This window comes from Octopus sinensis, linkage group LG2, assembly GCF_006345805.1.
Source record: "Octopus sinensis linkage group LG2, ASM634580v1, whole genome shotgun sequence".
NCBI lineage: Eukaryota > Metazoa > Mollusca > Cephalopoda > Octopoda > Octopodidae > Octopus > Octopus sinensis.
Genome location: NC_042998.1, coordinates 3796347 through 3815789, shown reverse-complemented (window position 1 = coordinate 3815789; position 19443 = coordinate 3796347). Strand labels below are relative to the sequence as shown.

Below are 19443 nucleotides of genomic sequence, written 5' to 3'. Positions count from 1 at the left end.
AAGGTAATCAGGTGGTAGAAAATCTGCCTCAAAAATTTCGTCTGACCCATGCAAGAACGGAAAACTGAACATTATATGATCACAATGTGTGTGTTTAAATAATTTGATGTCCATCCATATTAGGAGCATATATTCCGGGTGTGTTAGGTGTGCACTTCACACCCATTGAAAATGGCAAATTCATTATAAATATTAACCTTGCTCGTTAATTTAATCACAAATGTTAATGTAAAACTTTTGTTACCTCCCTGCTTGAAATTTGGTGACATTGGGTGTAGCAGTACACCCAATACAGTGACCACCATACACCACTGATCCATGTGTGCGAGTGTGTGTATGTGTGGACATTTACAGGTCTATTTAAATTATAGCTAACTACACACACACACACACACATATACAATGTGTGTGTATATGTACAAAGATGCATACATTCATACATATACTCTTTACTCTTTTACTTGTTTCAGTCATTTGACTGTGGCCATGCTGGAGCACCGCCTTTTAATTGACAACTCGACCCCGGGACTTATTCTTTTGTAAGCCCAGTACTTATTCTATCGGTCTCTTTTGCCGAACCGCTAAGTTACAGGGACATAAACACACCAGCATCGGTTGTCAAGCAATGTTAGGGGACAAACACAGACACACGCATATACATATATACGACGGGCTTCTTTCAGTTTCCGTTTACCAAATCCACTCACAAGGCATTGGTCGGCCCGGGGCTATAGCAGAAGACACTTGCCCAAGGTGCCACGCAGTGGGACTGAACCCGGAACCATGTGGTTGGTAGACAAGCTACTTACCACACAACCACTCCTGCGCCTATATACGTATATATAGAGAGGAAGCAGTATTAAAGTCTCCTGCTATTTATTTTCACATAACCCAAATATATGAAGAAATGGAAATTGAAAAATTGTCAAACGGTACAAATCCCACCACGCACTCAATCAAGCTGTTTCCTTCTTTTTTTTTCGCTCCCCCCCCCTCCTTTCTGCAGCCATTCTCACAAAATTACCACTTCGAATCACATTATCAGAATGGCACAAATCTCTTCATATAACCTACTTTTATATATTTCATACCTATCCACCTCCTCCGCCACCACCTCTATTCTGTTTCATTCTGACACACAATATTCAGTTTCCCCCCCCCCACCCGTTTACATTCTGTTTTCTAAAATAACCATCAACAGATTTTAATTAAAAACCAAACTAGAAGCCTAATTGCGTATAACTTAGAAGGTTTCTTTAAACACAGTAATACTTTCAAGAGAATATACATTTCTCTTTTTTTTATTGCACCATTTAAACTATCACTATAGTATTTCTCTCTCTGTCTCTCTCTCTCTCTCTTTCTTCTTGCTTGCAGGCATACATGCATATAAAAAAAACATGCATGGGTATGTTTCCTTAAAACTTGAACACATGAATATCAACATGAAGCACAGCCTTCATACTTTGAAGGTTATATGTTTGCCATCCAAAAGAAACAGAGCGTACGTACACACACACACACACACACACACACATACATACATACGTGCATACATGCATTATTATTATAGCTGCCCCCCTCGTTATCGAGTATGGCCATTGCACGAAGCTTAACTGTTACCGGTGCTATGACCGAATGTGACTTTTTAGCCCAGCTAAAGATCTACAATGTCTTGTACAGAATTGGCAGCTAAAACCTTTACCGGTAATAGCCGGCTGTAGTTGTAACTGGGCTTCATGTACCTTTGCAGGTCATTTAAGTCCTCTTGCCGAATTACACTCTATTACACATGCCCGACAGATATGATTAGTATGGTGTGTTACACCACCACCAGTGGCCAGGTTGTCACTCATCTGTCTCGTTTTATGACTACGAAGATGACTCATGAGTCCAGCTTTACTGAGGCAGGGTCTTGCACAGACATTGCATGTCAGAATCAAAGGAAGACCCTTCCCTCCTGGAAGTGTAACAGCGATGCCCTTCATCATTGTGAAGCTTTTAGGTGTTTTCGCTCAATAAACACTCACAACGCCCGGTCTGGGAATCGAAACCGCGATCCTACGACCGTGAGTCCGCTGCCCTAACCACTGGGCCATTGCGCCTCCACGAATAAGTAAGTACTAATCACACACTGGTGTAACAGTACAAATAAACACAACCCTTTCTTATAGATTTGTGTATTTTACATCAATGCAGAAAATTATTATTCATTATTCTTAATCTAAAACTCATAAATTTTGAAAGTTTAATTCTCTTATATTTGAAAATATAGTGACTAACTGTATTTTTCTTAAAGCAACATATACATACAGTTATGCATGCATATATATACACATGCACATACACATGTGTGTGTGTATATGTGTGTGTGTGTGTATATATATATACCATCATCATCGTTTAACGTCCGCTTTCCATGCTAGCAAGGGTTGGATGACTTGACTGAGATCTGGTGAACCAGATGGCTGCACCAGACTCCAATCTTGATCTGGCAGAGTTTCTACAGCTGGATGCCTTTCCTAATGCCATCCACGCTGAGAGTGTAGAGGGTGCTTTTACGTGCCACCGGCACGAGGGCTAGTCAGGTGATACTGGCAATGGCCACACTCAAATGGTGATTTTTACGTGCCACCTGCACAGGAGCCAGTCCAGCGGCACTGGCAACGACCTCACTTGAATGTTTTTTTCACGTGCCAGTAAGGCGACACTGGTAATGATCACGCTCGAATGGTGGTTTTTATGTGCCACCAGCATGGAAGCCAGTTAGCCGCTCTGGCAATGATCACGCTCGGATGGTGCTCTTAGCGCTCCACTAGCACGGATGCCAGTCATCAAATTTGATTTCACTTGCCTCAACAGGTGTTCGTAAGCAGAGTTTAGTGTCCAATGAAGGAAAGGTATGAATAAGAGGGTTGGTTACCCCCCTAGCATAGGCCACGACTTTATATATATACACACATACATCATCATCATCATCATCATCGTTTAGCGTGATGATGATGATGATGTATGTGTGTATATATATAAAGTCGTGGCCTATGCTAGGGGGGTAACCAACCCTCTTATTCATACCTTTCCTTCATTGGACACTAAACTCTGCTTACAGACACATTTGTATGTATGTATGTATGAATTTTATTTTTTATTTGTTACAATCATTAGACTGTTGCTATGCTGAAGCAGTGCCCTGAAGAACTCTAGTCAAAAAAATAATCAACTCTAGTACTTTTTTTTTCTTTCTTTTAAGCCTGACCTCACGGCAAACCATTTCATTACAGCACCAGTTGTCAAGAGGTGGTGGTGAACAAACACCACCAAAAAAGAGATACACACACACACACACACACACATCTATAACAGGTCTCTCTTTTCAGTTTCCAGCAACAAAATCCACTCAAGGCTTTGGTCGACCTGAGACATAGAAGAAGACACTTGCCCAAGGTGCCATGCAGTGGGACTGAAATATGTATGTATGTATGTATGTATGTGTGAATGTATACATGCTTATATACAGAAAGATAAGAAAGAAAGGGTGTATTCCCTATATTCTTTGCTGGTCAGGTTGAATATGGAATTATAAAGTATAGCTGTTAGAATACAAAATATGTTGAAAGAAAACCAAGCAATAAATAAATAAATATATAAATAAAATTTATGGTGTTGAAGTCAATCAGATGAACATTCATTTACATATAAAGATTTCTAAATATTCTCTCTATGTTTCTGTGTGTATGCCACCATGTATGTGTGTGTTAAGTGCAATAACCACGTGCCCAAGGATGCTTGACTCTTGCTCTCAAACTATCAGTTCTGACCTGGCAGCAGCTCTTGTGTTGCTTCCCAGTTCATATTTCATATTACATAGTTAGTGCCAAGAATATCAAATAAATATATAGGAAAATCACATGTTCATCTATTGAAACATTCATTGATTGATACATAATAACATGTAACTTAATGTGTCTGTGTGAGAGTGTGTGTGCGTGCATGCAGTAGGCATTTGTGTGTGCGTGTGTGTGGTGTTATAAGCTAATACCTATAAATATACTTCTTATTAACAAGGAAATTACAGTTGAATATATTGTGTTTACTGGGTGCAGTTTATATATTTATCCATTATACCATAAAATAAAGTTTTAGGTTTTGGTTAATGAAACTTTACAGGTTCATTGTTATATTTATTGACAATATTTTACATATATTTACAATGCAAAATGGCCACTCTTTGCTTTCACGATAGCCCTCGATTCTTTACACCAACCATTTTCGATGCTACAATGTGTCTACATTTTACTTGAGTCGCCTTATTTAATTAAGGGTAAACATTGAAACAAAAGAATGTTGGAAAGCATTAAACCATGTTTGCCACTATTTTTGTGAATCAGAGTGTTTCAATCTATGTTTAAATCATGAGTAAATTATTATGTTTGAATAATGGTTAAATGTATATGCTGCACCTGCTAAAGCAATCATTGATAATCAAATAAAAAAAATTACTGACGACCTAAAACTGTTATGTGATACGACACAATTTTGAAACCATTTTTCATTGTTTGTTGGAAGTTATATATTGTAGTTCAACATAGGGCCAAATCTATTTGGTTGAGTATACACACACACATACACACATCATCATCATCATCGTTTAATATTCGTTTCCCATGCTGACATGGGCTGGATAGTTTGATAGCATCTTATGAGCTACAGAGCTATGATGAACTCCAATGTTAGTTTTGGCATGGTTTTTGTGCATGGATGCCTTTCCTAATGCCAACCACTTTGCACATACACATAAATGCACTTCTTCCTTCAATATATGAAACTTTGTGAAGATGAGCATAAGCCCAAAATGCCAGGAACACTTCCACTACATATTTCCTTGAACATTAAACTAATAACTACATTTTATTTTCATTGTTTGTTGGAGCTTATATATTGTAGTTCAACATAGGGCCAAATCTACTTGGCTGTGTATACACACACACACACACACACACATAGTAATTTAATATTCGTTTTCCATGCTTCTGTGTTGTTATTTTCATCATAAAATTTGAATATATATTGCATGTGTGTGTCTGTAAAATCAACATTTTGCATAGAGCCAGTTACTATGTATGCACAATGCGACAAATAGTTATTTATCTTACCTTTGTCCAGCTTGCAGTCATCCATTCTTTACAAGGAGTGTAACATGCCTTTAATTCAGGTGGTTTAGTCAAAGTGTTACATTTGTAGCTTGGTACGATTGGAGAGCGGCGTGAACGTCTGTCAACACAGTACACAACTCTGCTTCTGTTGCTGTGGCCACACTTTTGTTGTGGATGCTGGAAGTCACACTGAAATTTGAATAAAATACAAATACAAAAATTGAATAAAATACAAATACAAAAAATGTTTCAGAACATATTCCAAATTTCCAAATTACAATATTTTTCATTTTATTAATTGAATTATTATTTATATATCTTTTTCTATTAACTTAGATTCCATAATGTTCAATATTGTTACAAAATATTGGGTCTAGACAGTATTTTCGAAAGTATTATCTTACAACTATGTTTTAATTAATAATAAAAATTTTAATTTAAAGTGAGTAAAATGTATATATTCATCATATAGATTGAAGTAAACAAAGAAAGTGTCTTGCATGGTGAAAAAAAAAATTAGATCAACAGTATCATCATCATCATTCTTTAACGTCTATTTTCCATGTTGGCATGCATTGCCCAGTTTGAAAGGAGCTGGAAAGCTGGAGGGATGCACCAGGCTCCAGTCATCTGTTTTAGCAAGGTTTCTATGGCTGGATGCCCTTTTAAATGCCAACCACTTTACAGAGTGTACTGGGTTCTTGTTATATGATGCTGGTTTACATACATACATATATATATATATACACACATATATATATATATACACACACATATATATATATATATATATATATATATATATACACAATATATATATATATATACACACATATACACACATATATATATATATATATATACACACATAATATATATATATATATATATAAATTTTTATGTACAAAGGTATAGATACACCACCACACACATCTACACATACATATGATTGATTGATTCTAGTTTCAGCTCATGAGCTGTGGCCATGCTGGGGCACCGCAACAACTTTCAAATTATCCATTACAAACTGACTTCCCCTACGTAAGGAGCATCCACTCTATATTTTCCTTTAAAAGAAAGGTAGCAGAGGAAGAAAACATCCTATGTACACACAATGAATTAGACATGATCTTTAAAAGGAACTGGTAAAAGCAACAGACTTGTTTCAGGTTTATTAAACCTTTTCAGAGAATCAATTTTGTTCCATTCAGTTGACGTATCTAAGAGTGATCAATATATATATATTGTATTCTTTTATTTGTTTCAGTCTTGCACTGTAGCTCTACTAGGACACCATCTTGAAGGATTTGGTTGGTTGTATTAAATTTGTTTGTTTTTTTTCTCTCTAGTTTTAGCTCAGAGCTGTGGCCATGCTGATGCACCGCTGTTTTGCTACACTGTTATTACTAAGAGCCTCTTCTGATATGTGGCACTTGGTGAAGCATGGAGTTTGATATAGCTACCTTCATTTGCACCTCTTGCCGTGAGGTAGGTTCATCTGGGACTCTCGACAGGAAGAGGTCCAGCTTTGATTTAAAAACCCCTACATCTACTTTGTGTAAGTTCCTCAGACTCTTTGGGAGAATATTAAAAAGCAGTGGGCTCTTGAAACCCAGGCTGTTGCAGTAACTGGTCCTGAAGTGTGATGGCATTGCTGGGACCTTTGGCACTATGTCTATGTAACATAGCTGTGCATCTCTGTGCACACAGAGACACACAGACTTGTTCAAAAACTGAGAAACAGAAAGACTAATAGGCAAGTAGATGCAGTAGAAGGAGTAATAGTAGGAGTGGAGAATGAAGTGAAAGCATGAGAGTGAGACAGGAGAATATGTATTGTTACTGAGAGAGAGAGAGAATAGCAAAAGAGTGAAAGAGACAGAGAGAGAAAAAAATGTCTATGGTTACTGATAGAGATAGAAAGATAGTGACAGAACGAAACTATTGAGAGGGGGGAGGAGAAGAATCAAAAGGAGGACAGCTGCTAAGAACAAGAAAGAAGGAGAGAGAGAGGGGGGAGAGAAAGAGTGATATTTCTATTATTGTGAGAAAGGGAAAGGAGAGAGAGGGGGGAAAGAAGATATGAGAGTAAGAAATAGAAAGGAACAGACTTATTGAAAGTCGAAAGAGAGAAGGACATACTGATGTAGGGAGGTGGAAAGAGAGAGAGAGAAGGGTTTTTAGCAAATGAATAAATATAAAATTAATCCAATATATTTGTCAGACAAAAATTATATTGGATATATAATTAGCCTCAATAATCTATTTTCCAAAAAGTTTTAATAACTTTTCCACTCACTGAAAGAACCATGAATTTATATGTATTATATACTAATCTGTTGTGTCTGGGGAGAGTCATTTTCTTTTTGTGCCTTATAATGTAACACACTCATTGGTAAAATTTCCACTCATTTCTTATTTTAATTTTCCTAAAATTTTCGTTGCGTCTTGCAACCTTTTCAACAGTTTTGACTCTTGAAAAGACTATTGAAAAGGTTGCAAGACGCATCGAAAATTTTAGGAAAATAAAAATAAGAAAAAAGTGGAAATTTTACCAATGAGTGTATTACATTATAAGGCACAAAAAGAAAATGATTCTCCCCAGACACAACAGAATATGCTTCAACACACGAACTCATAAAAAGAATCTTGTAAACCAAATCCAAAAACGAAATTACTAATCTGTATTTTCAGCTACTTTGACAAGGACACTGTAGTCTACATTTCATTGAGGAGGTTTAAAAAAAACTAAAACAGATCCGCAGTTGCTTCCCATATTTGCTGGAATATCTATCCATCCATTTTCCTAGCTTTCTCTTCTTGGGAGGGTCATAAGGGTTGAATCCTCAGGCACCTCCTATACAGGGTTCTATCAAAAGCAACTGTTATTAAACTTACCTACTAAATTCCTAAGTGTGGACAACTAAGACTGTGGATATTTTCCTCCCATCTCTCTTGTGTCTACTCCTAGGACTGTTCAAGCTCCCTGACTATTCTGGCATGGTTTCTAAGGCTGCGTGCCCATCCTAACACCAACCAGTTTGCAGAGTGTACTGGTTTACACAGCACCAGTATGGGTGGTTTTTACATGTCACTAGCACTTTTGACTCCATGAGATTATGGATGCTCAGCTGGAGAAGGTTGCATTTTGGTTTAACACTAGCATCTGGCACTTTGGGCATCTTTAGCAGTGAACATTTTGTTGCAGTCAGGCCAGATTTTCAGCTTGAGGATATCTTTCTCTCTCCCTCCCACCAATCTTGGATACCCTGTAATGGGTCATGGGTACACCCTTCATCATCATCATCATCATCGTTTAACGTCCTTGTTCCATGCTAGCATGGGTTGGACAGTTCAACTGGGGTCTGGGAAGCCTGGAGGCTGCACCAAGCTCCAGTCTGATCTGGCAGTTTTTCTACAGCTGGATGCCTTTCCTAACGCCAACCACTCTGTGAGTGTAGTGCTAGCTTTTTATGAGCCAACGGCACAGGTGCCAGGGGAGATTGGCAATGGCCACGGTCGGTTGGTGCTTTTTATGTGCTAGCGGCACAGGTATCGCAACTACAATTTCCATTTGATTTTTATTTTGATGTTGATGTACTTGACTCAATAGGCCTCCTCAAGCACAGCAGGTCACCCTATGATCCAAGGTAAGCACAGCAGGCCGTCCTGTGATCCAAGGTACTTTGGATGGGCTGGGGCTTCTATGTGAAGCTGGTGCAGGAAACAGCCATGAACTCACGTTATTTGTCAGGTCTTCACAGCCACAGCTTATGTCCAGAGATGTCGGTCAGGTTTAAAAGATGAGAAAATATATAATATTGTCTTTTCTTCAGCACATAATTTATGTAATCAGCATTTTAAGGCTCCCTGCACTGACTTAAGTGTTTCATTTTTCATAGTCTGAGCTTTAAAAATTAACAAAAGTACATATCCAAATGGATTACTGGATGATTTTATATTCTCTTTGTTAATTTCTATTTGTTTATAAATATGCATGCTTTAAGTCAGCCGTAAACGTTTTTGACTGAATGCATCAGTCTATAGCTTTGTCATATTCCCATTTTCTCTGCAACAGCATTACATCATCTGTCATTTCCCATTTGTTACATCAAGCATTCTTAACATTAATGCATATTGATTTGAACAATAAAATTAAGGTGGCGGGGTTAAGGTTATATATGTATGACAAATGGACGGGGTATGAAAAATGTTAATGGAAAAATGCCAAGTGCAATAACATGTGAGATGTGATGACAGCAATGAGCAAACGATGCTCTGTTTCGATCAAATGAAAGAGGATGAAAAGCCTGCTGGGTGTCACAAGATCAACAGACAAAAGAAGAAGAAAAGATTACATAATTTTGTTCAAGTTATATTCTTTCGTGGTGTGTAATGGTTGTAATTTCATTTTGATGTTAGTTTTACAGGGTGATCCAAAAGTCCCTTTAATGTTAATATAAACCAACTAAAGAAACAACTTCCCAAAGGTACTGAGCAAAGGGTTACATAAATTATGTGCTGAAGAAAAGACAATGTCATATAGTTTCTTCACTTTTTAAACAGAAAGGAAGGGAGTACCCATGGCCCATGACAGGGTACCCAAGATTGATGGGAGGGAGAGAGAAGGATATCCTGAGACTAAAAATCTGGCCTGGATGCAACAAAGTGTTCAATGCTAAAGACCAGTTTCTTAACTACACAACCACATCTAAGAATTCAAAAAATTTTTGTTGTATATAACATTCTGGTGAGATACTACAATTAATATTTATCTCATACACTAGCAACAATAAATTGAGGCAATCACTTGATCCTTCAGTTTTTTATTTATCCACTAATGGGTGATCAGCCCCTTTGATTTGGGGGAGGATCAATCATTATGTTGGTTCCAGTACTTGCTTGTTACTAATTTTATCGATTTGACAGGATGAAAGAAAAAGTAGCCTTCAGCAGTATTTGAACTCAGAATGCAAAGACTTTAACTAAATATTGATTTCAAATTTTGGTACAAGGCCAGCAATTTGGTGGGTGGGGGTGAATTGATTACATCAACCCTAGAGTTCAACTGATACTTATTTCATCAACCCTGAAAGGATGAAAGGCAAAATCAGCCTCAATGGAATTTGAACTCAGAATGTAAAGACAGATGAAATGCTTCTTAGCATTTTGCCCCACATGCTGGAACCATAACTAAATATTACCTATTTCTTTATTGTCCACAAGGGGATAAATATAGAGGGGACAAACAAGGACAGACAAAGGGATTAAGTTGATTACATCGATCCCAGCGCGTAGCTGGTACTTTATTTATCGACCCTGAAAGGATAAAAGGCAAAGTCGACCTCAGCGGAATTTGAACTCAGAACATAACGGCAGACGAAATACCTATTTCTTTACTACCCACAAGGAGCTAAACATAGAGGCGACAAAGAAGGACAGACAAATGGATCAAGTCAATTACATCGATGCCAGTGCGTAACTGGTATTTAATCTATCGACCCCAAAAGTATGAAAGGCAAAGTCGACCTCGGCGGAATTTGAACTCAGAACATAACGGCAGATGAAATACCACTAAGCATCTCGCCTGGCATGCTAATGCTTCTGCCAGTTCGCCACCCTCCATAACTAAATATTACCTTGAACCTCAACTGAATGTTGCTGAGTATTACTTCCATTGTTCTAATGATTCTACCAACCCATCTGTGTGATATCCTCCAATATAATTATAAAACAACAGATGAGGAATATAATGATAGTCAGTAGATTTAGTAAGCAAGTGACAGCTATCAATGGCATGAATATACTTAATATTATGTGTTCCTGTGGAGAAACAGATGGAAAGAGATTTCGAGAGAAAGAAAGAGATGTAAAGTTGTCTGTATGAATACATTGTCTTTGGAAATGATTTGATTTATGATATATGAAAATGATAAAAACACACATAGAAAATTATAGCAAAAATGTAATTTATTTCATTTCTAATATGAAGGATTTATTTAGAAATGTGATGTCAATTTATTTTTGCATTATATGTATTTCTCTGGTATACATTAAAAATAAAATGAAGGTAAAAGTGAGAGAGAGATAAAGCTGTGTTATTCAGTTGTAAAAGAATTTTTTCCACCTCTTTTTGGCAAAAATATCTATATTTTTCCTAGTTTCATAAAACTGGAAATCTATCAGCTTTTTGTTACAACCTTCAACATTACAGATTCCATTGATAATTCTTAATGTTATAGTTAGAATTTTATGTTTACTATATTCCATTATAGATAACAAGTAAGTCTTCATAGAATAGATCTTGTGAGGTTGTGATATTCAAGCATTTTAAAACTGGTTTAAGGATGAGGTTGGACAGAAAGAATTCACAATTACAAGGAATCAGAAGAAAACTATTTTCAGTTTTAGTTTCACGTATATTCTACAGCATGGGTCATCATCATCGTTTAACGTCCGTTTTCCATGCTAGCATGGGTTGGACAGTTCGACCGGGGTCTGGGAAGCCAGGAGGCTGCACCAGGCTCGAGTCTGATCTGGCAGTGTTTCTACAGCTGGATGCCCTTCCTAACACCAACCACTCTGTGAGTGTAGTGGGTGCTTTTTACGTGCCACCAGCACAAGGGTCAGAGGAGGCTGGCAAACAGCCACGATCGGTTGGTGCTTTTACGTGTCACCGACACAGACGCCAAAGCAATTTAAGGATGTGAGCTGGCAGAAATGATAGCATGCCAAACAAGAGGCTTAATGCCATTTTTTCTGTCTTTATAGTCTGAGTTCAAATTCCACCAAGGTCAACTTTGCCAGTCATCCTTTTGCAATCAATGAAATAAGTATCATTTGCATATTGGGGCTGATGTAATTGACAAGTCCCTGACTCCCAAAATTTCAAACCTTGTGCCTATAGTAGAAAGGGTTATTGGAAAGTAAATTTAAGAATAACAACTGATTATTTACTGATAGGATTTGCACAATACAGAGAGTAAAGTGAAGTTCATTATCAAGACTCAGTCAACTTGAACCTTGAACTTGACAACAAAATAATTTCAAACTTATATCTTTTCATGTACTCACTAAATATTGCCTGAAATTAAAGTATGCATATATGTGTAAATTATTTTAACCAAGTAAAATCATGAGATTATTCAAGTAAAATAAATAATTTATATTAATTCAACCTTGTTAAATAAACAACCTAGTTATTGTACAAAATATTTAACTTAGTCTTGCATATATATAATCTGTAAATAAATATAAATATATATATATATATATACACACATATATACACATATATATACACACACACATATACATATACATATATATATAATGTATGTATATATATATATAATGTATGTGATTACATCAAAGCAGCATGATTCATTTATCTTTAAAGTATAGAATAATAACAATATAAATATTATTTCAAGTAAAATATTTCTGCTAAATTAAGATGTATTGTTAAGTATAGTTCTTAAACAAACTGGTGATTACAAGTAAGCAGGAAATTGTTTGCTATTTATATATCTCCACTCTCTTTGATATGAATCTAATCAGTTGTCCTATGCTTGTTAATCTTGAACACTCACATTGGAACTTCAAAAGGAAATCACAGAAGAACTATTTAAAGAGAGGCTTTTGAAAGGGTCAGACCACAAGTAATAAATTCTGCAGATAAATTAAAACTACACATTGATCTCTTTGATGATCATCTAACAACGGGGAAATGGAGAAAGTTGATGGGGCATTGCTATATCGTAAGATCAAACAGGTTAACCAAAAACATCCTTTACAGCATAACCCACTGAAAAAGCTGATGTATGACTTAGAAATAGTCTCTAGCAGCCATGTGAGCCGGGCTCAGGTGTTTCCCTATAATTGTAGGAGATGGTTATGACCAGCTTATTAGATCATATCTAAATTAAAACACGATAACAATTAAGATTCATTGTGCGACATGCATTTTAAAATTTCTATTACTTACATTAATTATTGGAGCATTTAATTTTGTAGCTGAATGCATTTTCTAGTAATCGACATGAAAAACTGTCAATTAGAATTCCAAAAGTACATCATGTTTTAAAAATATGTGGACTGAAATGGGTAGTTTGCAGAGCAGAACACACTGTCTTTGACAAACATTGAAACAAGAGACAAGTGTCTAATGTTGATCCAGTTACGGCTGATATATAAAAACACTATCTGCTATAGTTTTACTAATTCCCACTACATCCATCATATGAAAATAAAACTGTTGGTCCCTTGAAATAATCATTCAAAACGGTGCAACATAATATGAGGTTAAGTTTAAAACTTGAACGATTGGCATGATAATAATGAAACTGATGATTTATATATATATATATATATATATATATAATAATAAATATTAGGGAATAAATCCAAATTTACAGGGAAAAAATCAGATTTAGGATTAAATCGATTTTATAGTAAAATATTATAAAATATTATTTATTATTATATAATATTGATAATTTTGTATATTGAGTGTAATACCTCAATTTCGTAAATTATGGATTTTACAGGTAAGATAGAACCGCTGTTTTGGGATTCATCTTTGAAAGATATTCCTTTCCTTCTAGAAAGGAATTTATTTTGGAACTTGTTTTTGACTATTTATTAAAATTTTATGTATTGATTAAGTTTTTCCTTGTTTGTTTTGCAAAATAGTGGTTTTGTCTCTAATAATATTTTATAATATTTTACTATAAAATCGATTTAATCCTAAATCTGATTTTTTCCCTGTAAATTTGGATTTATTCCCTAATATTTATTATTATATAATATTGATAATTTTGTATATTGAGTGTAATACCTCAATTTCGTAAATTATGGATTTTACAGGTAAGATAGAACCGCTGTTTTGGGATTCATCTTTGAAAGATATTCCTATTCCTTCTAGAAAGGAATTTATCTTGAAACTTGTTTTTGACTATTTATTAAAATTTTATGTATTGATTAAGTCTTTCCTTGTTTGTTTTGCAAAATAGTGGTTTTGTCTCTAATAATATTTTATAATATTTTACTATAAAATCGATTTAATCCTAAATCTGATTTTTTCCCTGTAAATTTGGATTTATTCCCTAATATTTATTATTATATAATATTGATAATTTTGTATATTGAGTGTAATACCTCAATTTCGTAAATTATGGATTTTACAGGTAAGATAGAACCGCTGTTTTGGGATTCATCTTTGAAAGATATTCCTATTCCTTCTAGAAAGGAATTTATTTTGAAACTTGTTTTTGACTATTTATTAAAATTTTATGTATTGATTAAGTCTTTCCTTGTTTGTTTTGCAAAATAGTGGTTTTGTCTCTAATAATATTTTATATATATATATATATATATATGAATATATATGAACAGCCATGCTACATGGCAGTGAAACATGGGCTGTGACTGCTGAGGACATGTGTAAGCTTGCAAGGAATGAGTCCAGTATGTTCTGCTGGATGTGTAATGTCAGTGTGCATACTCGACAGAGTGTAAGTGCCTTGAGAGAAAAGTTGGACCTAAGAAAAATCAGATGTGGTGTACAAGACAGACGACTGCGCTGGTATGGTTATGTGGTGAGAATGGATGAGGATAGCTGTGTGAAAAAGTGTCATACACTAGCGTTTGAGGGAACCTGTGGAAGAGGTAGACCCAGGAAGACCTGGGATGAGGTGGTGAAGCATGACCTTCAAACATTAGATCTCACAGAGGCAATGACTAGTGACCAAGACCTTTGGAAATATGCTGTGTTTGAGAAGTCCCGGCAAGCCAAGTGAGACCATAACCCGTGGCCTATGCCAGGGGTGTAACCAGCCCACTTATGCATAGCTTTCCTTCATTGGACACTAAACTCTTCTTGCAAAGACCTGTTGAGGCAAGTGAAATCAAAATCAAATTTGATGACCGCTGCACATGACTGGCATCTGTGCCAGTGGAGCGTTAAGAGCACCATCTAAGGTTGATCATTGCCAGGGCTGCTGACTGGCTCCTGTGCCAGTGGAGCATTAAGAGCACCACCTAAGGTTGATCGTTGCCAGGGCTGCTGACTGGCTCCTGTGCTGGTGGCACATAAAATGCACCATTCGAGTGTGATCATTACCAGCGTTGCCTTACTGGCACTTGTGCCGGTGGCACGTGAAAAACAATGTACAAGCAAGATCGTTGCCAGTGCTGCTGGACTGGCTCCTGTGCAGGTGGAATGTAAAAACACCATGTGAGCGAGGTCGTTGCCAGTATCACCTGACTGGCCCTCGTACCAGTGGCACATAAAAGCACTCACTGCACTATCAGAGTGATTGGTATTAGGAAGGGCATCCAGCTGTAGAAACTCTGCAAGATCAAACTGGAGCTTGGTGCAGCCATCTGGCTCGCCAGTCCCCAGTCAAACCATCCAACCCATGCCAGCATGGAAAGCAGACATTAAATGACAACGATGATGATGATGATATACATATATATACATGAAAATGTGCATGTATATAAGTAGTATATGTGTGTCAGAGTGCATATATATATATGTATATGTGTGTGTGTATGCATGAAAATGTGCATGTATATATATAGCATGTGTGTGTGAGTGTGTATATTTACATATATAAGTGCATGTGAATGTGTATGTATATATACGTGAATACCATATGTGAGTGTGTGTGAGAGTATGTGTGTGTATGTGTTCATGTGCACAGGCATGGCTGTGTGGTTAAGGAGCTTGCTTTGCCACCGCATGGTTTTGGGTTCAGCCCCATTGCACACCACCTTGGACAAATGCCTTCTACTACAGCTCCTTGTAACTGAATTTGGTAGATGGAAATTGTGTGGAATCCTGTCATGTATATATATGTGTGAGTGTGTATGTGCTTTTCTGTTTATATTTGTCCCACCTCCACTTGACAACTGGTGCTGGTTTATTTACATCCCTGTAACTTAGCAGTTCGGCAAAAGAGGCCAATAGAAAAAGTACCAGGTTTTTTAAGAATATGTACTGGGGTCAATTCGTTCAACTAAAAATCCTTCAAGGCAGTGCCCCAGCATGGCCACAGTCTAATGAATGAAACAAGTAAAAGATAAATGATATATATGGTACGACCACACTTGGAATTCGCATCATCAGTTTGGAATCCCTATCTTGCTCAGAACATTGACCTCCTGGAATCTGTCCAGAGACGTGCAACCAAACGCATACCCTCCATCAGACACCTACCATATTCTGAGCGCCTTGTTTCCCTGGGCATGGATTCACTGAAGCTCCGGCGTCTGGCGACGGACTTGGTAAACACCCACAAGGTTATCAACCACCTCACCAACAACAACACTGAACACCTTTTTGATCTCCATGTGTCTAACACACGTGGACATGCCTACAAAGTCAGAAAACAGCACAGCTCCCATGACTTTCGGAAACATTTTTTCACGCTCAGAGTTGCTGAAGCGTGGAATAAACTGCCTGCATCAGTTGTTGACTGCCATGACACTGCATCCTTTAAGGCCCTCATGCTTCCCGAAATCCGTCGAAACTACACCTGATTATATATACACTTTAGATGAGTTGTAGTGCACCTGAGCACTGTACACAATTATTATTATTATTATTATTATTATTATATATATATATATATATATATATATATATATATATGTGTGTGTCATTATAGTAACAGCTCAAATTTCAAAGTATTTAGCAAATATTTTAAAATCTCATATATACATACATACAGTACATACACATGCATGCACTCACACACACATCAATATTCAAACTAGATACTCATATAGTAAAGAATTTTACTATATGAGCCATCTACTCGCAATACCAGAGGGCACACACTCTCCTACCCTGATGTAATCTCCAGGGATACAGGCATCCAGCAACAGGACCTCCGTAATGCCATGATGGACCGTGAAGTCTGGCGTAGCATGGTAAATTCCATTGTCTCGACCACGGTCGAACAATGATGATGATGAAAGAATTTTGATCCAGATATTTTTTAAAGCTTCATGAGTCGTTTTTTTTTTGTTTGAATATACAATGCTAATCAAATATGCAAATGTGATGTTAATAATGGTTGTTATACTTACAAGAGTCCATTTTCTGAAAGTCCATTGATAACGAGATGGAGGTGGTTTGTTCTTAGTTGGTGCTTTGGCTTTGGTTCTGTTATTATCATGTGATACATGACTTGTAACAGATTTATTTTTACCAGCTTCTTTTGTGGGTCTGGAAGTAGGAACAGAAGGCAGATCATCCGAATGAGTTTTATTTGTTTTGTTCTTCTGGTCTTCTTTGGTATCATTGCCAATGAAATTATCGGTGTGTTTATCACTGACATCGCTCCTGTGGCCTGGATGCTGTTCTCTCTGTTTGCCATTATTTGCATTTGACAAAGTTGTCTTCAAAATTGATGGAGTTGTTGATAAAATATGTTTGGTCTTACTGCGTCTAGTGACTGGCCTTGTTGTGGAAGCAACTGGTGAGGTAGCAATGCTGCTGGTAGTCGATGCTGTAGTTTTTGCAGATGTTTTAGGGATGGTTTTCCTTGGAACGCTAAGAGTGGTTTTTCTTGTCAGAGTAGGTTCAATTAGATTTGGTCGCACTGTTGAGGTTGTTTTTATAGTGGTTGCTGTTGGTGGTAATGTTGTAGTAGATGAAGGGGATGATGATGATGTTGTTGTTGTCGTTGTCGTCATCGTTGTTGTTGTTGTTGTTGTTGTTGTTGTTGTTGTCGGCCTTGTTGTTGTTGTCGGCCTTGTTGTTGTTGTGGTGGTTCTTGCTGCTGTTGTTGGTACAGTAGTTGTCATTGGGGATGATGGCTGTGGCGATGAAGAGGATGAAGATTGTGAATCGGAGTTTAATTTATTTATGGTGGGGGGCAACATTTCTGTACATTCTTGTATATTACAATGCTTCTTGGAGCTTGGTTTTAGATCAAGATCACATAATTCCATACCAACACATGTAACATCTCGATAGTGAAAGCCTCCATCACATGATCTGGAACACTGAGAATAAAAGAATTTAATTAAAAAAAAGCACAGAATGATAGAATTAAACAAGAACACTTTTTTTTAGTTCGTTTTTTTTTTTAGGATATGCTAAAAGTAATTTTAATCTGTGAAATTCTCTCAAAGTTAGAATCAACAGCTGTAAATACAGGCTTGTTTACATTATTTTATATCTTCCAAAAATAGAAACCGAGAATGACACAAAAAAAATAGATATTAAGAAGCAGCAAGAAATATTATTATTGTTACTCAAATTGAAACGAAAGAAAAATATCTCAAATCTAACATTTCTTTTGGTTCTCTACCAGGTTAATTTTTTTAGAATATGTTTCATGTGACTGAACTAACACCAGTTTTTTAATGTTTATTTACTTTAATAAACCTCTAGATTTATTACAGGTGAAACTAATTCTAATAAGATTTGAATACAGAACTGAGAAGTTTAAAATTAAACACAGGTACTTTACTGTCAGCCTTTTCCACTATAGTAATAAGTTTCAAAATAAAGTTGAGTTTTTTTAGTTGACCTACCAAAGACCATTCACTGACAGACCAGTGTCCACATATCATGTTAGAGCAACGAACACTTGTGGCTAATTTTGTAGCATTGTGACATCCAATAATTGGATCTTCACAAACAACCTCTCGTTTTTTCCAGCCACATGGATTATTCGTGCAAGTCTGAAATTATACAAAGAAAAGAATTGTAACAATATTTGTCATATATTTTTGTACTATAAAATTTCATGCATAATACACAGTTTTTAACAAAAATCAGCATTAAAACTAGGGCTGCAGAAAGTTCATGATACTAGGTTGCAAATTTCCCCACCAAACACAACTGCCACAACCACCACCACCACCATCATTTTTATTAAGAAAAATATCAAAATGTGATTAAGCCATAATATTTACATTATTTTACCAAAGATCAATATATCTTTCTATAGGCATAGGAGTGGCTGTGTGGTAAGTAGCTTGTTTACGAACCACATGGTTCCGGGTTCAGTCCCACTGCGTGGCACCTTGGGCAAGTGTCTTCTACTATAGCTTCAGGTTGACCAAAGCCTTTTGAGTGGATTTGGTAGACAGAAACAGAAAGAAGCCTGTCGTATATATGTATATATGTATATATATATATATATATATATATATATATATATATATATATATGTGTGTGTGTGTGTTTGTGTGTCCATGTTTGTTCACCCAGCATTGCTTGACAACCGATGATGGTATGTTTACGTCACCATAACTTAGCAGTTCG

At 36.4% G+C, this 19443-nt stretch overlaps 1 protein-coding gene across 3 annotated transcripts in view; it reads right to left on the bottom strand.

The window, feature by feature from the left end:
• LOC115232408 (A disintegrin and metalloproteinase with thrombospondin motifs 7) overlaps positions 1-19443 on the bottom strand; it is a 313827-nt gene that overhangs the window by 57569 nt on the left and 236815 nt on the right. For 2 of the 3 annotated variants that reach the window (XM_029802264.2, XM_029802265.2), the window contains exons 20-22: positions 18708-18857; positions 17253-18173; positions 5154-5342 (exon numbers count right to left, since the gene is read on the bottom strand). In XM_029802264.2, the coding sequence (XP_029658124.1) occupies positions 5154-5342; positions 17253-18173; positions 18708-18857 (1260 nt within the window). The remainder of the gene's footprint in view (positions 1-5153; positions 5343-17252; positions 18174-18707; positions 18858-19443) is intronic. The other variant, XM_036511342.1, reaches the window with a different exon arrangement.